Genomic DNA, 25,871 nt, shown 5'->3' with positions numbered 1-25,871 from the left:
CCCTTGGGACAGGTGGGTATTTAAAAAGAAAGAGAGAAATAAACTTAAATAAGAACAGTGATCCAGGAGGGGAATATAGACAAAAACAGAAGACACTCCTCCACCACCACCACCCCCTGCAACCTTCGGGGAAGGTTAGTGCTGTAGTATAGAGGCTGTGTACTAACTGAGGCTAACTAACTGTTGTGAGAGCTATGCAGTACTGCATTGGTCCTATCAGCTGTGTTTCAAAAAAGTATCCAGTAGAATCCAAACACTGGAGCAGTTTTTATTTTCCTAGCTGAGGTTTCATTTTCATATTTTGTCTGTCCTTCAAAGGCAAAAAAAAAAAAAAAAATTAATTACAAATATACAAGTGGATCAACTTTTTTTGTGTTAGTATTCAACCAGTCTTCTTCAGTCGTCTCCTGCACCTAACAGAGCAAAATGTTTTACTTGAGAAATGTACTTATTACTACAACACAGGTAATAAATATTAATTTATGGAAAGCAACAATTACTGAAGGCTTAATGAACTGTAAACTGCATTTCAATAGCACCTAAGTGTCTTCAACTCATTTGAAAATGACAGCCTAACTTCCCCCTTAGTATGCACACCTGGTTGGCCTTACGGCTGGAGATTTATAGGCATTCATGTAATGAGAATGACAGAAAAAAGATATTTGACCTAAGCAGGACATCTTTTTCCTTGCTCTTGTGATTAACCCACACCCACCTGAGACTATACTGCATGAAACTCAGCTCCTTAGAAACACTCATTTCATAAACCACTCAGAATAAAACAAAATATATCTGCTTCTCTTGCAGACAGGCAAGGAAGTCTACATGCAAATGTTTTGTTATGACTTTCAAAATAATTTATAGTCTGGCTGCCAAATTCATCATTCCACAGTGCTTACTCCTTTGGAGAGTTTAAGTCCATAATGCAATTAAAGCGACTGACCTTAATGAGTTATTTTCATTATTACATTTGATAGCGTGTGATTTGCTTATCAAAATTACTAGTACTGCTAGAGAGCTGAGGTGCCACAGGAAAAGTTCTGCAGAGCCTTCAGAGCAATCTCAAGGCTGCACCAGCAACTTCCCCCCCGGGGCCCTGACCAGGGTGTGCTCCACCGCTGCAGAGAAAGGGGAAGCCCAGCACACTTCCAGCACAGCAGCAGGACACATAAAGCCTCATACCCACCCTCTGGTCCTGTTTCCCAGTGGAGAAGCAGCAATTGCACATGAGCCTTTCCAGTTCTTTTCAGGGTGAGGACTGAGCACTGATGCACAATGAAGTGAGCGAAGTTTGAAAAGGGATGTTAATACTCTCAGCTATTGGCAGACTCACTCTCAGTTACTGGCAGACTCCTGTCTACAAACTGCTACCCAGTCTCAGGGAAAGCTGAAAAAAATGTGAAGCAGATCTTAAACCCCCCAAATTTAGAGTCTTGAGCAGTGAGGGAACCTCTAATCCAGGGGTCCTCAAACTTTTTAACCAGGGGGCCAGCGTGCAGATGCAGTGGCAGGCCGTCATCTGCGGCTGCTTGGTTCCCCCCCCAGCCCCTGGACCGGGGGCTGGATTGAGGACCCTGGGGGGCTGTATCCAGCCCGCGGGCCGTAGTTTGAGGACCCCTGCTCTAATCAGTGCCAGCAGACTTAGCAAGGCACAATGAAAGCTGCAGTGGTTTAAGGAATTGTTTCCTAACATCTACAGCTCTCCTTGGTCATGGAGTGGCAATCTTCGTAGACGACCAGGGCAAATATCTAGGAATGGTAACTGCTTCAGCCACTCTGACTTTCATCCACTGGTATTCATTAATCAACACTCTCTGATGAGAGAAAATTATTGCTGAAGGCTTCTTTAGTTAATTTGTATGACTTCGACTCAAAACAGAGCAGACACCCTTAAAAAGTCAGGAACCACACCTGAAGTGCCTGAAAGGCAGTAACTAGTATTAGAAAAGCAGATTCTTAAATTTCCTGCCAGCAGTAAGTGACCTTGTGAACATACCTCCTCTCTTTCAACCAGGTTAATCTCACTTGCCTTCCTTTCAATGTCATGTGCGTGGCTTTTGCTCCAAAGCAGACTGAAAGCACTCACATGGTCCATACACCTGAGAGGCAGTTTAGGGAAACTGCCTCCTCTCACTGGTGAATCTCAGCATGGATGCAGGGGCTACCGGGTGACTCTTGAGACTATATCTAAATCCTCTCAGAACAAGGTCAGAGAGATTGACTAAAACCACCTCAACTTCCTTTTGTTTGCTCTGTCTCTACCTCCCTGCTGGCATGGGGTGATTGACTTTGTAAGGGCTCCTTACTGATTTTGAGTAAAAAAGGAAGATCTAAGCCACCTCCTTGACTTAATGGTGCTAGAAATATTCATATTTCTGGTATGAACATAAAGCGGTTGAGGAAGCCTGAACATGTCTCAGCTGTTCATTACTATCTCCATGGCGTGTCACGACATTGGACTGAACTAACATGCAGGAATTTGAAAGGCACGGTTACATCAGACGCGGGTACAAATTTGATGTATTAGTAACATGTCATGCATGAGCTGGCATCAAGAGCTCAGTCATGCAACCATCTAGACATAGTCTTTGTGTAGACCAAGACTGTTCACAAACAACAGAATGAGAAGTTACATCCAAAGCATGAGACATAGTTGGAGGCATTTTTTTAATATTTTAATACTGAAACAGTTAAGAGGAAAGACAGGTTGTGAAGGGTTTCCAGCACAAAGTTGTTTTTATGTGAAAATACTGCTGGTATATGCTAGGCAATACATGTTTCTTTGTGCAGTCATAGCTGAAGTGATGGATGACGAAAACCTATCGTTGTTTCAGATGGGATTTCTGAAGCAGCGCAAATTGCAAGGTCAGAGAATAGATGTTCCTGCAATTGATTTCAAAGTATTAAGACACAGAACAAGTATTTTTGATTCAACAGGGATAAAAAAGTCCTTATGTCAGTAATATTGTGCAGAAAGTTTGCAAGTCATATGCATTGCCTGGATATAGCTAGATACATGTTTAGAAAAAGATGAGTTCCAGATGAAGAGCTTGAGCAACAGGCAAGATAAGAAAGCTTTCAAAAGACATCAAGACTACATATACAGAGAATAAAACAGTCAGAGAAAGATTAAGGGTATTATTTTAATATACTGAGCTTGACACCTCAATGTTTGGCTGGCAACTTTCGGAGAGATATCAAAGATTTTCATTTGGATAGAGAAGCTTTGGACAGCTGCCTAAATAATAAGCACAAACTAGTTAAATTTATATTTGGGAAAGCAATAGACTATGAAGAAAGAAAGATGCAAACTTCAGTGTGCCACATAGAAAGCTGGGGTTGGGGACATGGAGGATGAAGGACTGACAAATACTACACTGAGAAGAACCGAAGGAGAAGAAAATCTCCAGAAGACAACCAAGGTCAATTGCTTCGAAGGCAACTGACAATAGAGAGAATGAAGCTGGAATTTAGGCTTTGACACTTTGTTAAGAAGCAGTACAGTCACAGATAGAAGATAGGCTTCTTCGCTTAATTCACAACATTGATATACCACTAGGACTTACAAATGGTCTTCATTTTACTTCACTGTGAAACATGATAAAAGTAAAGCCCAATTCACTCTGTCACACAGTTTTCAGCTTAAGATGCATCAAGATTCCATGCACCAATCTGAAAGGGCTAAAACAAAATAGATCTTCCCCGGAGTCTCTAAACAACAACAGAGAATAATCAAGTGCATTTGACTCTTGGGACTATACTTATTCACATAAACATTACATATATACATATATTTACATAAATGTATTTTAACTATCTGCATAGGTTGTATTTTATGCTCAGATAATTTGGACACATGTTTTGGATTTTGCCATTGTAGCCATATGCTATTTATTAATGTGAAGAAAAATACCACAGAGTAAGCTAAAACTGTTCCTCTCTGGGCATCAAGGACAAGGATAAAAATGGCAGATTAGGAAAAAAAACCAGATAAATTGCTTGACCCATTTGCAAGCTCCCTTAGACTGAATTGTGAGCAATTTTTCAAGATTGTGGATGAGGTAGAAAGAAGGCAGAGAAGGAGCTGCGGAAATGACACAGCCAGCATGATGGACCATGGAAAGGATCTTTGTAGCAAGATCACCCTTCATTTTGGTACAGTCAAAATCTTCATTTTCTGCAGTGTATAGCAATATTGACTTATGATGTACAAAGGGGAGAAAACCTGGGAGGGATGGGAACAGACTGCTGGATAGAATTCACTTGGTGTAAGGCTAAAGATCTAATCCACAGTTTTCTGTACTTGAATGAGTCTTTCTAGCCTCTGGTTGGAGCCAACTGGGAGAGAAATAGGCACCTGCAGAAGGGAGTCAACTGACCCAATATACATGCCTTTAAATGAAGTGGTTATTCCTCTGCTTTAACCATAAAGGAAGCTGAGGCTGATTATTTTACATGTAGGTTCCTAGGTTAGACCAACGAGTCTGATTTTTTCTTAATTGTTCCTTTAATTTCATTGGCTTTTTTATAATTTTGGGGTGAATACTCAACATGGTGACAAAATTCCAGCAGACTTTGGAGAGTGACACCATAATATTTCAGTGGTACTGTATAAAAAGTTCAAATCACTCTCACCGCATTATTATTGTGTATTACTTACTCAAGTACATGTTAAACACTGATTGTATTCTCTAGTCACACAGTGATATAAAAACCTCTTGCAGATAAAATCCCTCTCAGATACAGCAAGAACCCCACAGCTCTATAAGGCAAGGGTGGTTCTGCCCTATGCATGCAGACAGTCTTGCTCTTCCCAGTACTCACCTGTTCATTTATTCATAGAGTGATAGAATAGTTTGGGTTGGAAGGGACCTTTACAGCTCATCTAGTCTAACTCCCCTGCAATGAGCAGGGACATCTTCAACTAGATCAGGTTGCTCAGAGCCTCATGCAACCTGACCTTGAATGCTTCCAGGGATGGGGCATCTACCACCTTTCTGGGTAACCTGTTCCAGTGTTTCACCGCCCTCATCACAAAAAATTTCCTCCTTCTGTCTAGTTGAAATCTACCCTCCTTTAGTTTAAAACCATTACCCCTTGTCCTATCACAACAGGTCCTACGAAAAAGTCTATCCCTACCTTTCTTATAAGACCTTTTTAAGTATCGAAACGCCACAATAAGGTCTCCTCAGAGACTTCTGCAGTCTGAACAACTCCAACTCTCTCAGCCTTCTCTCTGAATCAAAGCTAGAAGCCAGCCCTCTGCATGGAAAAGATCCAGTGGCTGACAATGAGATTTCGTGCTCTCACACTCCTCTGAAATAACACAGGTACTTCTGCAAACCAGGCTAAAAGAATGGGCCCAGGAAGTGTTTTCAAGTACTTTTCTAGCAGTGCTTTTTGCCTTTCATTGCAAATTCTCGTTGCTAACAGCAGATGCTTAAAGACCCTGCAAAATGAAAACGTACCCTGTAACTCTTCTGTTTTCAATTGAACTGGAATGAATTGTTCTAATTCTGGCGTTGAAATCAAAACACCCTAAATTACAGTAATTTGTTTCTCTTTGTGAGTCATTATATACTCTGAGATCACACATTACTCAGGCCTTCAGTAAGGATCTAATCCTGTGGGCTTCTTCAGGCCAGAGCTCTCGGTTAAGTGAGCTGGGGCTCTGCTCTGCGGGGAACCCACCCCACACCCTGGTACAGAGCACAGTGCCTGCTCTCGAGTCCCAGACATGGTGAGGTCCTCCAGTTCTGGGATGAGGGAATCACACAGTGTCACTGGCATGAGAAAAGATCTTTAATTTGCTGAGCCCTTGATGTTGATTGCTTGAACAGCTTCTGGTTGCTAATGGGAAATCTGCCAGGTGGCAGTCTGCCACAGTGAGGAGGCAGCCCCAAGGGAAAGGGTGACATGTGAAGCATCCATCCCCCAGGAAATGGGCTTTGGTCCCTGCTCTCCCTCTGCTAGCAGCTTCAGGCTGAGCTCCAGCTGTTCTCCCTTTTCACTCTGCTGCAGTGGCTTTTAACCATTTCTCACTCCCACTTGCCCACACCCTGATGGGGCGGAATGCAAGGAGAGGAGGTGTGAAATGCATCCCAGTTGTGCTCTGTAGCACCTAATGCTTCCAGGGACATTCTGGGTCTGCTGGGGGTAATTATTCAGGATTAAGAGCAAGAATGCATTGGGTTTATGTGGCAAGGTTTTAGTAGTACTTGCAATGCATCATTGACTTCTGTGAGAAAAGACCAGGAGCTGACCCTGTGTCAGACACAGCCAGTTTTAAGACAGACTCGGTGTTGCCCAAAGCTGAGTCCATCACCGATTTTACTAATGTCTCTGTGATAACATATTTAAGAAAGGGTAGAAAAGGCTGTGCAGTAGCTGGGAGAGAGAGGAATGAGAAAATGTGAGAGAAAACAACTCTGCAGACATGAAGGTCAGTGCAGAAGGAGGGGCAGGAGGTGCTCCAGGCACCGAAGCAGAGATTCCCCTGCAGCCTGTGGAGAAGACCATGGTGACACAGGCTATCCCCATGCAGCCCATAGAGGACTACAGTGGAGCAGACATCCACCCTGCAGCCTGTGGAGGACCCACACTGGAGCAGGTAGACAGCCTGCAGAGAAGAACCCATGCAGGAGCAAGTTTTCTGGCAGGAGCCATGTACCATAGAAGACTCATGCTGGAGTAGTACTTGAAGAAGAGCAGTCTGTGGGAAGGACCCATGTTGGACAAGTTTGTGAAGAACTGCATCCCACAGTAAGAAGCCCACGCTGGAACAGGTGAAGAGCGAGAAGGAAGGAGTGGCAGAGATGATGTGTGATGAACTGACCACAACCCCTATTCCCCATCCTCCTGTGCCAGTTGAGGGGAAGAGGTAGAAGAGTTGGGAATGAAGTTGAGCCCGAGAAGAAGTACGGGGTGGGGGAAAAGTGGTTTTAGTTTTGTTTTTTTTTTTTTTCTCAGTATTCTACTCTTACAATTAATTAGCAATAAATTACACTAATCTTCCCCAAGTTAAGGCTGTTTTGTTTTGCCTCTAACAGTACTTGTTGAGCGATCCCTGTCCTTATATCAATCCACAAGCTTTTAATCTTATTTTCACCCCCATCTTGCAGAGGAGATGGAGTGAGAGAGCAGCTTGGTGGATACCTGGCAGTCAGCCAAAGTTAACTGACCACACAAGGGAATCAAGAAAATCCTACCACTACTATTTTTTGAGGAAAATATAATAAAGCATCTTGGGGAAAAAATTACCTGTAAGGTAGTCAAGGCATTCCAACAATTTCTTCTCTCTGGTGAAATCAAGTGCGAATGTATCGAAAGTATCATTGAGATTAATCTCAGGAATTAGAACCTGGGAGGATGCCGTTGCCATGGAAACTCTATAATGAAAAGAAAAAAGTCTTTTAGCATGCAAGACACAATAACTTTCACATCAAGGTAGGACCTGATCATTATGATTATTATCACTTCTCAAAAAGCTTGACAAAAACTTTTACATGTATTTTATTTATATAGTTTAAGTTAGGAACTTCTCCTGCCACTCTTCTTTTTGCAAGTAAAGTCTCCAGTAAAAATCTCTTACTATTTAGCTTTTGCCTAACATGTGGTGTCAGCTAAGTTTTTAACAAAATATCGGTTAAGCCACAATATACTTTGTTCTTTCTAATCACCCATTGAACCAAAGTAGTAATAGCACCACATTCGTGTTTTAAGCAATCCTGACAGATGCTGCATCTCTCCCAGCCCTTGTTTTCTCAAGCAGTTTCTTGCTCCAGGCATTCCTTGGCACCGTTGTCCCAAGGGCTTGGTGCAGATCTCTACACCTTCTCAGCTGTTCAGCACAGCACATCACTGTTAACTTCAAAAAGCAGAGCGGGGAGATAAAACAGATGTCAGCACAGTTTATTTTGAAAGGCTTTTCCCTGCAAAGCATGTGTGCATGCTTACATTTCCTCCGAAACGGACAGGTTTCCTTGACTACTTGACTTCAGAAGCTACATCATCCACTTTCTGTCTGTCCAGCTGTACTAATATAAAGAGATGAGCTTTCACAAGAAAACTGCCATCAGGACGGATTTTTCAGATCCACCAGCCTGGTATCTTAAATATATTTTACTGGAGAGCTGGATACTGGATATGTTTATAAAAAGCGTAATCCATGTAAACAAAGAGATTATTAAAGCCCATGTTATATGACAGAAATTTGTTAATTGTTTCAGTTTGGAGGTAAACACACAACCATTCACACAATGTCTGTCATTTACCTGTCATTCATGACACATGTCAGATCAAAATATTTTGAATGCTTCAATTAACATTTTCCCAAATTAGAGTATTTCCCTGCAGACAGGACTCAAATGGCTCCAGGCCAAATGCTTACTAAGAAGTATGTTCTCATGTATTTCTTGTGTAATATTTTAGGAAAATACAGTTAGGAATGTAAAAAACTGAGCTGCACATCCCCTTGTCTTCAGCATAGTTTTTAAAACCTGAGCGGAGGAGGTTTTCTACTCAATAATTCTTGTTACAGAGTTTTCAGCACTGTTTCTCTTAAAGTAGATCCTAGTACAGATGGATTTTTTTGAGAGAGGATAACTGAAGTGCCTTTTGCCCCATGTACTTAGAGGGAAAAAACCCCTGAGCTCTTTCAATTTTTTTTCCTCCCCCACGTCTCCCACCCCCCAGTAGTTCATCTGCAGTTACACTGTGATGTTTTTACACCTAGTAGGAAAAAAGGCATGCATTTCTTGTATGGCCTGTGTTAGGACAAACTCAGGGAGATGTACACCTCTAAAAAATTAACTAAGGCCTTGCTAATAAACCAGCAAACAGGTATCTAAGGTTCTTTGAATATCTCCATAAATCACATATTTATTGTGAAGACGACCATACTGCCAGGGCCTTTTGGACTGTTTTTTGGAGCTGTGCGAAGGGTGCACTGTGACTACATGTGTTAAAGTCTGTTTTCAGTGAGCTCAACATTTTGCAGCTTCAAGACACCATGTCACCAAATTAGGTTCAGAGGATTGAATTTCCTCTTGTAATTCTGCCTGCTCTATCTGACACTGTGCTTGGTTGGAAAGGGTTTTTCTAGGATAAATGCATTTCACCCACTGTAAATAACGCACAGCCTAAATCACTGCAGTGTGTATAATGTCTCTGCTTACACTGTTACCTGTTGTGCTCACAACAGAGAATTTTATATTGCAATTACTTTGAAATACAAGAATGAAGAAATGCAATGAGCATAATTTCAGGAGACCGTTTTAGATGCTGGAGCTCAGGGCCCTCATAAGACTGTTACATGAGCAGCCTAGAAGCAAAGAAAATATTGTTCACCACATGAGAACTAAGAGACTTACTTGTAGGGAATAATTTATTAATCATATTTAGTCTCTTTTCCCACTTGCAAGTTGTCTACAAGCACTTGGTGTTTTTTTCCATTCTGTTTTATTCACTGCTTGAAATGATTCTTTAATTTTCAGGGCATTCACAGCCATCTCATTACAGACAGCAATCTGCGATAGCCAAGAATTAGATTTGATTGGGCACATATGTCAGCTGGTCCCATTTCTGCTCTCGGAGTGTCTCTCCTGTGACTGTATTTATGATGAAACTGTTCATGTTTAAAGTTCAAAACAGAGCTTCTCAGAATATTCTCTGGTAGTCAGTTAAAAAGCTTTGTGTCTCCACAGGTTTCTGTGCTACTTTGTTCCACTGAATACTGAAAAAATGACAGACCCTCACCTACAGCTTTTTACTGATGATATTCATGTGGTAGTTTTACTATCAGCTTCAGCTGGGATGCCACAATGCAGCTTGGTGACAGAACACAAACCAAGGTCTGACAGCTCACGTGTAAATCCTTGCCTTGCCTTCCTTTGCCCTTGCCCTCCTCAACAGATTTTCAACTCTGCAACAATCAACCCAGTGTTGCTGGCTTACTTACAAGTTGATTAAGTACCTTTGTTGAAGCCTGATATTCAAAGAATCTGTATACAGAACTCCAGAGTAACCAGTAAACTTAAAAAATAAAAAATAGCAAGGAATTTCATGCTTCAAATTCAGTAAGAATTGGCTGGACAATATGAAGATGCAATATGAACCCAGAGATTAAAAAAAATAGCTGAATATATCAGCATACCTTTTATAATTTTCTTCTTCATAGTCCAGTTACATTCTCCTTTTTTTGTCGTTTCTCTGACTGATGTCTGAACAGCTGATAATTCCAACAGAATATTTTTTCATCAGAAAATACTGCTGAAATTCAGCAGAGATGTTTCAAGGTTACAGTTTTGCACTGAAAATGAGACCAAATTTTCTAATAGCACTGTTTCCTGGAAAGGCTTGCTTTCGCTTGTATTTGGATCCTTGATGTATCTAGCACACTGAGGAGGATCTAGGATCCTAGAAGCAGTAGACATTCCCTGCACCCAGGGACCCAACACAGCAGCTGCCATAACTTCCAGACACCCAGGCTGTTGAATCCTCAACTATGCCAGTGGGCTACTTCAGAGATGCCTGTTGCAGGTTCCAGAAGTTATGCATTTCATTACCTTGCCACTTGCTATTTTGTGAAGACTATGAATCCATTAAGATAATTCCAAACTTCTAAGGAATGTACTCACTGCCTGATTTCTTCCTCAATCTCTTAATTTGTCACGGAGTAGGAATTTCATCCTCCAAAACCTTGATTTTTTAGTGTGTTTAGCACCAGATATCTGCTTGGCAGCCATACTGCCCCCTTCATTTTTACATGACACTACTGTTCTAACTCTTATTTCGCACCCTTTTTCAACTGCTCCTGTTTTCAAAGGGATGTTTTGATTTAGCATTACAGTAAGGTCCTTCCCACTCTGGTACAGCACAAAGTAGCGTTTTGGGGGAATGTGTTAATTAACCCCCCACCTCTGACCACATCTGTGGTAGGACAAGACAACATGGCAACTATGACAACCTGTCTGCTGTAAACTGAGGTTTTTCTGTTTATTGAGAGGGACTTATTCTTTACCTTTCAGTGATATTTTTAGCAGTTTGCAGGAAGCGAGCGTGATCATTCTCCTTCAGCGACTGTTCAGCCTGAGAGATGAGGGACGTTGAGCGCTCAATGCACTGTTTGCAGTTTGCAATCTGCTGAGCCAGTTTTCTCAGCCTCACCACCTTGAGTGGAAACATAAGAAAGCAGTCACATCTCTAAGGTCAGAAATAATGAGGGCATTTGCGCTTCCGAGGTAAGGCTGGAAATGCAAAGGGGGAGTTAAGATGAATGGCTTCGCTGACAAGAGCTTCTTTCACACTAGCTTGATGGTGAGCATCCATCTAGCCACGTAACATTTTTAACAAGGGGACAGGCACAGCCTTTCTGCCTCAATATTTTCCACATGGGAAACAACAGAGGAGAGCCAAAACAAGCACAGCTGGCCTATTTTCCAACAGAAAAACCGTCATTTCCCGGTACTTTCTGCTTACATGATAACTAAGGGCTATTTAGATAACTGTTTCTCTGAAGTGATGAGATCTGTGTTAAAGGCATCTTATAAACTATGTTTTTTCCTGTTACTGAGGTGAGTTTCATAGAAAATAATCTGAAAATAAAACAACAGAAGAAGACTGTTCAGTTCTACTAACAATACATGCATGCCCTTTTCATTACGTGCTTTTAGTCAGATAATGTTTTCTTGTCAGATATTTTTAACGGCAAAAGCACAGTAGTGCTGGAGAGCTGATTATTATTGCTGCAAACATATGTGCTGGAGATAAACACAGTAGATGTGACTGTCATCGTTAGCTGAAAGGTTAGGGAGGGGCACAGCTAATCGTCCATTTCAAGACAATGTTGGCTAACAAAACTTCTAGTTCCTGAAAGGTCCGGGAGTACTTCCCATTGTTATCACAACAGGATCATAGTTTGAACAGGAGTAAGAAATAGGAAGGAAATGAAATAATTCTGGAGTTTAGAAAGGCTGTAAGACCAAGTTACATGCAAAATGCGGAAACTAATAGCCAAGTGGATTGGCAGAAATATCCAAATTTATAATCAAGATAACATTCCCAATCTCAGCAATTAAGACACAAGCTAAGAAGTTGCTTAGTTAAATTTCAGATGTAATTGCATCCTAAGCAGAGATAAATGATCTTAGTGCACCTACCTGACAACAGAAACCGCTAGGAAAATAAATCTTTTGGAAAACTTTCAAAAAGAAAATACTGGCCAAATGATTAGTGTCTCATAACATTAGTATTTCTTCTAAAGATAGAAACAATAAAGGAAGAAAAATGGCTGGGAAAGCATAAAGATTTTGATAATACTAATGAACTAATAATTTTCTAGGATTAACTAATGCTATAGTGTTTTCCCTAACTGTGCATCTACCGGTTACAATTAGGTAGATGTATGTAACCAAGGAAAGGTTCCTTGTAGTATTAAGAAGCTCATCTCTTTGTTTACTTATTAATTTACAAAACAAAAAATGAAAAGAAATAAATGTTACCTTGTGAGCTTTTAGCAATCATAAGACGTGTAATTTGTGAATTGGGGTTTTTGTTCACTTGATTCTTTTTTATATCTTCTTCAAGAAGAAAACTGACAATAAAAGTCTCATCTTGCTTACCTCCCACCAACCCCCCCATGGCAGGAACGAAGTCTGTACTGAAATGATCTTATTTGATATTTATTTTTTTTCCTGCTACATGCTGTGGGATTTTATCGGTTTTGAGTGATAGGTGAGATTAAGGATGGAGCTGCACCATATTGTCAGACTTAAGTGTCTAAATCTGCAGCCTTACAAACTTAGCTAGAACTTTGCACCTGAGTGTTTCCAGCTCTGCAGCCATAACTATAGTCCTATAGACAAATTTGCCGTTCCCTGCCTTCCAGAAAGACTCTTAGCCACAGGCCCTCTTGAAATAAATTACATTGAGCAGACTTCCGTGTGGCTTTTCACAGGAAATTTTGACCCCCTGAAATCTTTCAACATATACAACATATGAGGCAAAACACTCCAGATCTTTACTGGACCTCCACTGATACCACTTCTGGCTGGACAAAGTAAAACAAAGAATGGGGATAGATTCTGATATCAGCTATATTCAAATAAATTTAGAGTCAATTGTATTATAAATCTTCCATGCTCTGATGGACATTAGAAAATATTTTTGCAAGCAATAGATTTTTTAAAAACAACTCAAGTTGCACAAATCCAAATTAATAGAAAGTTTTCTACTTCATCGGAAGCACAGCTGGTCTCTCTGCATAGAGAAACTGAATTGAAACAATAATGCAGAAGGTGAGATTTTCCATTTTATAGGGAATTATATTTTGTTAAGAGCATGAGGAAATTTAGGTTCTGTCACACAATGTACAGGCCCTGTGGTTTCAAATATGTTTAAGTCATCCCTTGCCTACAGGCTTTTTATTTCAAGTTAATTGGAATATCTTGACAGCCACATGAACCATTTAACCTGCTCGTGACTTTATTCCATCCCTGAGCTTTTCCCACACAAGTAGAGTTTATATTTGACTTAGTTAGTTTAGCAGTTAAAGAGTAAACATTATGTACCTAGAAACTAAGAACAATAATTCAACTCCAATGTGTTTCTGCTACTGTGATCTAAACAAGAAAAGCTTTTACCTTTCCTTCCTTGATTTTTGTTCCAATTATTTGTCGTCTTTGCTGGATTATTTCAATAAGCTGGTCACATTCTTCCATCAGCTTGGTTTCTTGGCGGGATGCATTTACCTACAAAGCAAATCATTATGATTAGCAAAACTTGCTTTGACATTTTCGTTTTCCTTTTTCTAATTTAAACATTGCAGTTTCTAAAATGATGGTTTTGACATTTTTTGCTGCTTTCTGTATATAACCTATGCATTCTTTTTTTTTCTCCCTGGCTTGGATTTTATGTAATACTGAAACAAGTCTGAATGTCTTGTTCGTAGGAGGTAGGACTCAGAAATAGATATTCATCAGGTATTTCTAACTCAAGCGAGAAAAGTGTGGTCTTGTGACTACGGAGTGATGTCAGTTATAGGGGATATCAGTGAGAAGTGAAGGTTTTTCAGGAGGTGCTTAACACATCACAATTTCAAGCTGTATCTAGCGCTGCAGTGAATGCTACTGCACATAAGAGCACAAGTACTGGGTGAGACACTCCATCTACTGTGTTATCCTGCCTCTCACTGCTGCTGGTGCCAGCATCTGCTAGTAAAGCGTCTTAGAAAGAAGTCTCAACATGTATGATGATTCCAATGAATATTTTCTTATCCTCCAACCATTTGGACCTCAGAGTCTTCTTGAACCAGACACATTTTTTTCTACATCATTACTTATCCTCAGAAGAATTACCTTCTGTGGATTTATTTATTCTCTCCTTCAGCTCCTGCACACTTTAAGTATCCCCACCACCCTACAGCAATGAATACCACAGCCTAACTCACAGTAAAGTGAACCGCCTCCTTTAGAGCGATTTGAACCTATGTCCTTCCAGCTGCCTTTAATCATCCCAAGTTCTTTTACTGGAAAGGACAGTGAACTACTGATACCTATCCAGAATCACCACGCTGCTTGTGCTTTCACGGATCACTGTTTTGTCCTCTAGCAGGGTGACCTTTCTACACTGAAGAATCTGAAGTGATTCAGTTTTTCCTTTTATGAAAGCCGTACCACCACCATCCAATCATCCTTGTTTCTCTTCTCTGAAACTTTGCCAGGTCTATCATCTCCTTTTTGATGTGGGAACAGAACTGTACTTAAGTACTCAAGGTGCAAACTATGGAGTCATACAGTGGCACAATACATTCTCCACTTCATCTTGATTACTTTCATAATGATTCCTATGTTTGATCTGTTGAATTTAACACTTGAAAATATTGTTTATTATTTTCATTATCCATATAGTGGTTCCTGAAAGGTTCAAATTCTCAAAGATCTAAGTGACATTATGAAGTCATGTGTAATTGACTGTCTTTATTATTACCACTTTGCCTCAGAAATTAATCAGATAAAAAATAACAGCTGTGCTCATGTAGTTTTCTACAGTATAAATATATGAGCCAGCAAAACTGTTTTTAATGCAATAAAAAACTTCACAAAGGATATTAGCTTTCTATGGGAAATGTTGGCTTTTGTCAAAAAATAAGAAAACTTAGAAAAGTTTTGGTTCTCAGTTGAAATTGTTTTGTTTCTGGGGGAGACTGACTTTTTCAGTGAAAAGTCAACATTCTGTGTGACAAGAAAAATGTACTTCCCCACCAGTAGAAGCATGTATAGCTTACACGTATAAACTTACACTGCATAAACAGTCAGACAAAAAGGGAAAAAGTTCTAATCATGCCTAGAATAAAGAAAAATTTAAAGGAGTTATTTTGGAGCTATGTTTCCATTTGCACTTTGCTGATAGGGTAAGGTAGCCTTCAGCCCTGGCCAATTAATTGCTCCTAGAGCCACACCACCTTTTCCATCAGGCTAGTAAGAGCCAGGGGAGAACAACAACAGGGAACAGTTCCACGTGACAAGTAATTATATTTCTCTCCTTGGTTATTTTTCAGTCTGATGAACCCTTAATCTGTCTCAGACTTGGGTTTTTTTTTCTTCCAACAATGTGTTTAAACATGCATTTACCTGTAAGCACATTATGGAGCTCATTAAGATTAAGCAAATGCTTATTTATCTAAATTTGAACCAGGGCCAATAACCTTCTTACGTGAAATACATTGTGTCCTCTGGGCAAAGAGGGGACTTGTTTACAAAGGCCTGCTTTCATTAAAGTTTTGGAATATCCTTCTCAAACCTTCATAAAATTAAAGTTTGATTGCATATTTTATAGGTTTAATTATTAATTAAGATATCAGGTTTATAAAGAGAAAACTGGAAGGGATCAGATGGTACTGAAAGTGCTGGGGAGATCTGCATGTAATAGGTGAGGGTGTAGAAAGTACCTCCACCATGCAGTTGTAGGTGCCTATTTATCTCCTTATGTTAGCCAGCTGTTTGCTCTGCCTGGCTTCTCACCGCAGTCCATGAGAGAGACCACAAAGCAGCTCACCCAAAGCCTCTGGCAGTGCCAGTGTCTCTCCACTGACTGCTCACAGAGCCTAGAAGAACCAGTCAACCATCATTGTCCCTCCTATTCTCCTTCTTCTTCTCATCCTACCACCCCGGCTGCATCACACCCTCCCTTCACGCTCTGTACTTTGGCACGGAACTTGGCAGAGCTGTTTTCAGCAACCCACCCAGTGCAAGTTTCCCCAGCCCTGACTCCAGTCTCACTGGTGGACTGACATGCCAACAAGCGTGGGGAATCCCAAATGGCCTCTGTCGGGGCAATGATCACACCCACGGCGCATGGGCACAACTCCTCCCGTGTGATACGGAGGTCTGCTCATGCCAGAGCTGACTTTGGCACTTAATTACGGTAACACTTCACAGGATTTTTGAGTAGCTTCCACTCAAAGTGTTACTTCTATCACCACTTACATCATGGATTTGGTTTGTCGAGCAGATCTAATTAATCTTTGGGGCAACTGTCATGAAACATAGAGTTACAGGAAAGTTAAGTCAATATTGTTTCATTTAATACTCTGGTTGGTTTGAATAATAACATATTAATTAAATCTTAACTTAAAAAACTCTAGACTAAGAAAGCCAAAATGCTTGGAAAAAATGCTTAGATTTCTTCCTGACTGCAGGCTTCTCTTTTTCTTTGAAATCTGAAAAGTATACTCTTTTATAAACTTCATTTGAAGACATTTCCAACTTTATAGCTTGCACAAGCTTTTTAAAAGTAAAAAGAATATTCAAAAATTATTTGATATGTCTGAGCTTTGAATGAAAAAAATATTAATTTGAGGGCTTTTCTCAAGTTGAAATACTCCTTAATCAAATTTTCAGCCTACAAAGCCTCTGATTCAGTAATAACTTCATAATTGAGCACATGCCTAACTTTAAGTGCACCATATTAGCTGTGGCCCTAAAGGGACTATTTGTGAGATTACTATTGAATATTATTTACTTGCATGCTTCTGAGGAGTCATATATCAGACCAAAGAGCCACAGGCATGGAGCAGGGCTCCGCTGTACAGGTGCTACAGAAATACCAGAATAAGGCTCTGTCTTCTGCCGGAGTCCTTTGATGAACAACAACCTTGACAATAACTTCCAGCTGGGGCTGGCCAAGGAATGCGAGTTCTGTCTGGTGAAAATATTTGAGGTTTTATGTTCTACATTTTTCCACATTAAAAACAAGCCCTGTTTCCAAGTAGTTCATTAAAAGAGACTGCGAGCTGCATTTAAAAAGTCTGGAGACTGCGTTGCTCACTTTGGTTGTGGGAGGCTCTCAATCATGCGGAGAGCAGACTTAAATCTGGGCTTCCTCCATCCCAGATGAGTGTCGACTCCTTAATCTGAGACACCTATTGCCTGAGAGTTTATGCTGGACTTAGGGACACCTCTCTGTAGAAAATCTCACTGACATCAATACACATAGTTTTGGCATCAACAAATTCCTTAACGTTACACATCCAGAACTGTTTTGAACCTAAAGCATTGTGTTTTGTTGGTAACATTGTTATAAACTTCTCCTTCACACCACAAAACAGTTTTAAAACTGACTAGGATGCCTTCTTATGATTTAGCCAAAATGATGACATTTTCTACTACAAGAAGGCAAGCAAGGACTGATTCTAGTTCTGCTGCTTTTGTGGGAAGTTTATTTTGATTTCTGTAACATCCAAAGACCTCAAACAGACAGTTTACAGGAAAAAAAAAATATTTTGGGGTTCTTTCCAGGTTTTCCAGATGGATGGATAGGTATCGCTGGCCTTTGCCTCAGGGAGTGGGTGTAGGGTAAAAAAAAAAAAAAAAAGAAAAATGGGGGTTCCTCAGTTGTCTGACAGGGAGCTGGAAACAACAAGCCCCCCCAGCCCAAAGGGGGGAGCAGACCAGCTGTTCCCAGCTCCACAAGCTGAGAACTGCTTTGGAAAGTGTTCTAGTCTCTGCAGAGGCTTCCTTGGCTTTCATCTTCGGAGACCTGAGTTAAATTGCAGCTTAGGTCATAAGAAAATGAATGTGGTGGTTTCAAAGTCCCCAGCAGATGTTTGGGAAATCACAGAACTACAACATGGCTAGAGGTTCAAGGTTACAGGGGAGCTTCTATGGTTAATTCAAAGGCAAACAGAGTGTCAGAGGGCTAGATTCATACCCATGGAAACTTCCTCAACTAATATACTGAAATCAAAGGATTTTTTATGTCAGAATTTCACTTGCAGGAGCAAAACTCTCCCTCTGAGATTCTTTGTGGGTAAGGTAATTTTGTCCAAAAGTGGAAATGCACATGTGTGTGTTATATATAATCAGCAAATAATCTCTAAATGACAAGCAAAATAAGACACCCTAAATCAGAGGTGGCTTGCTTTTTTAAGACTATACTGTCTGGGATAAATCCATCAAAAGCAGAGTAATTTTTATTCACTAGTGCTCTGCTGGCTATGCAAAATGGAAGAAAGTATGTTGTAGAAAGAGTCTGATCTCTGGAAAGCGAGGTATGAACATGAGTTTCAGCTTTACTAATTAAAAATGGTCTCAATGCCTCAAAAAATAATCTCCTTGCAGTTGTGGCCATATAGAGAAAGAAAAGGTATCAGCTTTTCTTTATGTGTTTGAGTTGATGGTTATAGAATTACTACATACAAATAAACAAACACTTCAGAAAAGCAAACTACAATAATTCCACTTAACAACTGCAACATCATTTCCACATATTTTACTTTAGATTTTGAGCCTGAATTCCTTATTACATGAAACCCAGAAACTGGGGTGGAGTGGGGTGGGGAGGTGGGGAATCTAAAATGGTGACATATAATAGCTAGTACCTGCTTACTATAGGAAAACTTTCTTCATTGTCATGTAGATGCAGAACACATTTTCTTGGATTAGAGTCTCTAGATGAATTAAAGAATTATGCTCATCTAAAGAGAGAGGCCTATTTATTTTTTAATTACTCCATGTTGTAAAATGAATTCAACTTTTCTTCACAGAGTCACAATACATTGAAGTCATATTTTAACATCATCCATTTTTCAGTTATCTATTAGATGGAAATACAAAGTATAATAATTAATGTGAATTTATTAAAACACGTCTTCCCTTTCTTTTTATGGATGGTTAGGTGGAATAAGAGCCATAGATTCAAACTTCTTTCATTTCATATCTGTGATTGATATTACAGGTTATTTAATTCAGTCTTCTGTAGAGGAAAAGCAACTCTTGAAATAAAGCTTCTTCAGACTTTATCTAGTCTACGTGTAAAACTGATTTTATCTATTATGACAAACTGTGCCTTTGGAAATATGTGATATTAATCAACTTGCCATCTAAATGGATCATCTAGAACTCCTTTATTCTGAATTGGCACAAGAGAAAAAGGAATGGTCATCTTCCATTTCAAGTGTGCCAGAGGCTTTGTTTTTGTTTGCATTCCACATCTATCTCTTACCAGGAGACCTGTGTTTGGAGGCAGTCTCAGCACAGGTTAAACAAAGGTCAGTGAAAAATACAGCAACTTACTCTGGCTACTTAGGAATTTTGTGAATGAAGAATCGATTAGGCCAGGATAGCTAGATCGCTTTGGGTCAGGCTGATAAGACTATCTGCCCCCATCTTGACTAAAAGAAAACCCTGTTAGAAGTTTGAAATACTCATGTTACTTATTAAAATATTATTTTAATTTTTTTTGTCCCACTGTGCTGTGAAGGACATTGTTGAGAAACTAATCAGCAAGATACCTGTCAGTAGTCTAGTGACATTTACATTTACTATCTAATCACAAAACAAAATAAACACGGAAGTTTCATGGAAAACAAATTCTATTTATAAGAATTCCATTAAAAACATTTAAAAATCTTAAACTCAGATGATCGAGAAAGTTCTCACAAGGAGATTCTCCAGAGATGCTTGTGCTGACAGCTGTAAAGCCCATTGAGTAGGCTTGCTTCAGTGAACTGTTTCTATAAAAACTGTTTCTATAAAACACAAATGTAGCATCATGTTGGAACTATGGCTGACATTTCTCAAGATAGGAGAGCTCACTGGAGAAACGACATTTGTTGCGAGACAAACCACAGTTTCACAACTGGGTTAAACTGCTCTGGGGTTAAACTGCTCTGGGATCACACTGCCAAAAAGAAAAAAGGTATTCCCAATTTTCCTTCCATCTGCAGAAGCTGCTGCAGCCACCTGGGGAAATGGCTGGGCTGAGCTCACCTGGCTGATATGCGTGTGGGAAGCAGGTAGAGAAACACAAAGGGGAGGGAGAAGCAGAGGTGGGGAGGCTTTTGGCAGCAATGAGATTTAAGATCAGATTAAGCTGTTTGTCTGTGAAACCAAGACCTAAGAGCAATGTGGCTTTTTAAGATGCAGTAAAAGGGTCATATTAATAATTTCTTTTCAGTCATTATTTTTGTCCTTTATGGTAGTCTCTTCTTTGAACCTAAATAATGAAAACACTTTTTGAATTTAATAATATTTATTGGTTTTATTTTGTTTTTCCTGCTGACAGGAAAACAAACCACTTGGTGTGTTTCATTTAGGATAGAAAAGCAAAAACAGTTAAATAATCACTGAAGTTCAAAGGACTGCCTGCCCTTTGATGAAGATGAAGACAGTGCCCTTGTAACCAACAGTTCAGTACTTAAAACTCTCATCCAGGATCTGGGGTCTTTAGCCTAGTGCCTAGTGTTTAACATCCTCACTAGAGGACCAATAGCTTTGGTCTCCTTGCTGTTCTAATTGCTGTTTAGCTATTTACATTAGGCAGAAAAAGGAGGTACTCAGGAGTATTTTTTTTCCCCTAAAGGTAAATGTCTTAAAGACAGACGGTTCCAAAAAGTAAGAACATTTTGACTGACAAGTTATATTATCTGATGGCAGGCACAAAATATTACCTGCTGCCCTAGTTAACTGGTGATTAACAGTGAACTCAACTCCATTTTCTGGTCTAAGGGTAAAGTCTTGCAGGAATGTCAGTCTAGAGAGAGTGTAAGCATGTACATGTGCATGGATGTGAGACGGAGGGAGAGATGGAGCAAATGGGAACTGGCCACCTTAACAGGCAATGGCAAGCACTACTATTAGCTTATATACAATCTGTGTGGCCTGTTATCATAATCATGACTCCAATTTCCACAAGTTACAAACCAGTTGTAGGTGCAATAACACATTCCAGCACATGCCTAATCTGTACATAAAATGTGTGCATAGGTGCTGCAGTTATATATATACACACACATATACATATATATGATAAATTCTACATTTAATTAGTAATTTGTGAAAGCAATTAAATAATTCTTTAGACCAACAGTATTTGACTACTAGGCTAGGGCTTACTGGGCATGCAAATTGGGCCATCCTTGAATGAATAGTCTGTATTGCCATATGCCATGCAGCACGTTTTGTCAGTTTTTATTTCTGAAGTTTCTCTTCTCTTTAATGCTATATAAAATTTAGACTCTGACTAATGCTTACCTGAGATTTTCCCTGAATGAAATCAGCTTTTGTGAAAGTGGGATTAAATGTAAAATGAAAGTAATTGGAAATCAAAGGTAGATCATGCCATATATTTCATCTAAATAATGTCAATAAAGAAAGTCTCTTTTGTATCCTCTCTCATTAGAAACTGCCTTTGGAAAAAAATGCTGTAAACTCCTTCTTAGGGTTTTATGCACATCATGAAGTTTGTTAATTAGTCTTTTATCGAGAGTAAGAACTCCCCATTTCCTTCAAGTCATATTTTCCTGTCTATTTCACAAATCAAAAAATGTCAGTTACTTCTAGCACTTAAATATAGCAAATAAATTCAGCTGCTGAAGAAATAACTTCACAAAAAAGGAAGATAATGTAGCAGAGGAAAAAGCAACTTTCACTGGAGTTAATTTTCCAATTTATCTGCCCCACACATATCACAGTGATGGCAAACACTTATTTAACCCTTTGCCCCTTTCCTACTATGTAAAAAAACCCCAACAAAGTAGATTCCTTATTCCAAACTACTAGTGGTCACTTTTGTGTGACTACAAAGGCCATTTGCTGTGGTTCAGACACCAGGACTTACAAGCTTTCCACTTAAATTCTCCTAATGAGAATTTCTCAATTTACTTGGGCTTTGACTGAAATTATCTCAAATCTCAAGGAGTGAGTAGCATGACACTTAGTGGAAACAGAGTAGTCACTGTTTTTTGTTGTCACAGGCAAAGCCTCTTTATTGTTTGAGTCTCCTCAAGGAATCACGCTAACAGTTGAGTTTTGATTTTGCTGTCCCTCAGGTTATAGAAATGCTATACGTATCCTATATAAAAATTGATGGAGATGTTTTGTTGCAAAATTTGAAGAAGCTATCTTGTAGCTGAAGTCTTACCAGAATTGCAAATTTTCAGTATTTATAATTTCCCCATTTGGCTCATTTCTTTTTGATCAGCCACACAAAAAGAGGCAACAGCAGGATTTTCCCTGTGCTGCCATCTCCTCTTCACCACTTTTGCACTACTGTTGTTACACTGATTTAAAATGTGTCTGATATGTTCAAGTGTTCAGTATCTGTGCCAGTGAAATAAAGGATTTTTCAATATAGCACTTTTTTTGCAGATGATTATATAACATGGCTATAAAACCCACCTTTTGAGACACACAAAACCAACTTTTGTCTGGAAACTTTATGCTGAGATTCAGCCTGCAGCAGATCTTTAGAAGTGAGCTAGAAACAGCATTTCCATCACAAACAGAAAGCAAAGGATGCAGCAGTTTGAGGGTTACACAGTTAGAGGAAAGTGCCCTCCCGTCTTTAAACAACCAAAAATGATTTTGCAGCAGTGTCCAGAATTTGCTTCCTATGACTTTTTGTGAATTGAAAACAAAACAAAACAAACAGAAAGACTGAGATACAGATGTTATAAAGCTGTCTACAAGCAAAACCTATTTCCTTTCCCCTCCCCCTCCAGATAATTGCTCCAATTTTTCCTCCAGCTGAGTTGAGATTATGTTTCTGCCTAACAGATGAGAGAAGCTTCATGGTATCGACTATATAACAGACATTTAATCATATATTTCCTAGAAGAGATGGGAAAAATTCCAGAAACAAAACTCAAATTGCTTAGAAAAAAGTAACTGACAAAAGAGGCTCATGCTCAGATTTGTGCCTTATGCCAATAAATGTCACGATCTAAAAGACATTTGCAGCAGCCTCACACATTCAAAGAAGCAATGTGCCTTGGAAATTATGACAAAGAAGCAAATTTAATGTGACATAGCACTTTGTCAGCCAGAGAAACCTGTGACACTAAAACCAAGGGGAGAACTTAAGCACTTACAACATTAAATCCTTCCCTGATTCAAATGAGAAGTAGTTGAATTTGGAGCTGTGTACAGCTGGAAAAGGCACAGGCCAGCAGAGCAGGATGCGGCCCCTGTCACCTTGCACGTGGCAGGCATGCAGGGGAGGATGGCAGTGCTGCAGTGTGCCAGGGGCAGGTAGGGGACACAGCCAAAGGCCACCTGGGCCACTGCCATCTCAGCACCCCTCCAGCACACTGTGGGGGGGAGGGAGACCTGACAATGGGTTGGTATGGCCACAGGGATGCTATCACCCAGGGATTAACCTATATAGCATATATACGCCATATCCTAGGCCAAAACTATCCCAGTTTTGCAACAGTATTTTTGGAGTATTTGTCAAGGCTCCTATAAAAATTTTCAGGTATTCACATGAGCTATTTGCATAGTGCATTTGTTATGAGCAAATTACTGCAGCCTGGTTTCACACAGTGGGGCTGGATCCAGCTAGACCCTCTTCTCCCTCAGCTGAGCTAGAGGACTTGTACCTGGACCTTGTTAATTTATGCCAAAGCATAAATATTTACATTATTTCCTTTTCCCTCAAACATCTTCCCCTTATAATGGCTCCAGAACTAAGTAGCTGCTGTCCTGACACACACAGACATTTTTATGGGCTTTTAAGAGCTACATGCTGATTTAGCCACATGCTAGAGGGCTCTTTTATTGGGTGAACGGTCACAGAATTTAAAGATAAAATTATTCCGGACTGTTTTTAATGCTTTAAAAAAAGTTTTCTACAGATACTCTGAGACGCATGAATGCTGTGAATGCATGAATACAAACAAACACATTTCAGATTAGTAGCCATTTCTATTGCATTTTCTCAGCGTGTGGAGAAAACGGTATTTTATCCTATGACTCAGTTTATCGTTTTACACAGCCAAGCCTGCTGTCCCTGGGGAGACAGCCACAGCTGCCTTCCCTAAGCAGCGAGGAGCGGAGCTGGCTCACCAGGGCCGGCCCAGTGAACTGCCCTGAGCACCGCTGTGCTCTGCAGGAAGCAGCCTGGCCAAAGGCGTGTAGACCTGCCATCATCTCCAAGGAAGGAAAACAAAACTTTCCTGATTAAGAGCCTTCGGGGTTTCTACAAAACCAAGAAATGGCAGACAGGATTAGAAAGGAAGGGAGAGTGGAAAGACATAAAAACGAGTATAAATCAAAAAACGTGTTAAGGATGTGTCTGAAAGATGAGTTAAACCAGCGTGCTCCTAATGAAACAAAGATTTGGGACAGAAAGGAGTGTTATGGTCTCAAGCTTTCACTTTTCAGGGTGAGGTTCCCTTTGAGAAAATGGGATTTTTAAAACTGTTATCATAAACTAAGTATTAGCACAGTCTGCATATTAGGCAAGAAATCAGACATTTAGGTGTTAAAATTATCATTATTATAAATGCTTAGTAATATCTTTGCTTTTGCAAAGGGTTCCCTTTGAAAAAATGGGATTTTTTTAAATTGTTATCATAAACTAAGTATAAGCACAATTTGCATATTAGGCAAGAAATCAGACATTTAGGTGTTAAAATTATCATTATTATAAAATGCTTAGTAATATCTTTGCTGTACGTAAAGCAGTAAAGAATGCAAGTGTGGCTTGATTTATTCACAAAAGTTTTCCTGCTGGCACCCCCAGAACCACCCACAGGAATGCAAGACTGGAAGTGGACTTCACGAGTCTCCCAAGATCAGGTTCCCCATCGGGATAAATCCTGTCGTAAATTGATAAACTCCATCTAAAAATAGGCAAGATTTATGTCTCCATTGCTGTGATGAAAGGCAGCCCCAGATCTCCCCTTCCCAGTGGCTGGAAGGCATCCAGCTTCCAGATAACCAACATCCCCAACCAGTCCTTGCCTGCTTATGTGAGCAAAAAGTGAAAATAACTCCCTTTCAGAAGGGAATAAACATTAGTTTGAAAACACAGAGGGGCTGGGATATGGCCTTTGCTATCGATGAAGTTACAGTTGCCTGATGGGAAGGATGTATGGGTAGAGAATTAATCTGCAGCTTCAGCTGGTCGCTGGGAAGCCATTAACAGCTCATTTGGCTGATGAGAAACAGTAGCTCTGAGACAACATTTGGGTTGGCTGGTGAGGATTCATTTATTTGAAAGACAAGAGCCTGTTTGTTGTTCATTTTCAGAAACGTCAGCTTCTGCTCCATATCAAAAGCCAAAAAAGACATTCCTTTTTATTTTTCATGTAATATTGGTTTTTTTTTTTGTTTACGTCATGACAAAGCCTTTAAAATTCGTTGATGTTTATTTCTACCAAAAGATGTTTATTAGCATAACTTTTCAAAAAGTTTATATATCCCTTAATAAATACTCGGTAACTTTAAAACAAGGAATAATAATTTACTTTCCTACCTTGTTTTTCAAAGTTCAAATTATGTGTGAAACCCAAAGCTTCTTTTCTTTTCTTTTTTTTTTTTTTTCCAACTGGTTTTAAACCCCCAAAAATGTAAACCAACATTACAATA

At 39.7% G+C, this 25,871-nt stretch overlaps 1 protein-coding gene across 2 annotated transcripts in view; it reads right to left on the bottom strand.

Annotated features, from left to right (window-relative positions):
* Positions 1-25,871, bottom strand: part of MID1 (midline 1) — a 166,616-nt gene that overhangs the window by 27,099 nt on the left and 113,646 nt on the right. For both annotated transcript variants that reach the window (XM_005434512.4, XM_027798655.2), the window contains exons 4-6: positions 13,641-13,748; positions 11,021-11,169; positions 7,261-7,388 (exon numbers count right to left, since the gene is read on the bottom strand). In XM_005434512.4, coding sequence (XP_005434569.1) covers positions 7,261-7,388; positions 11,021-11,169; positions 13,641-13,748 — 385 coding nt within the window. The remainder of the gene's footprint in view (positions 1-7,260; positions 7,389-11,020; positions 11,170-13,640; positions 13,749-25,871) is intronic.

The sequence above is a fragment of the Falco cherrug genome, chromosome 2, assembly GCF_023634085.1.
Source record: "Falco cherrug isolate bFalChe1 chromosome 2, bFalChe1.pri, whole genome shotgun sequence".
NCBI classification, from domain to species: Eukaryota; Metazoa; Chordata; class Aves; order Falconiformes; family Falconidae; genus Falco; species Falco cherrug.
This window is presented reverse-complemented; position numbering and strand designations above follow the sequence as displayed.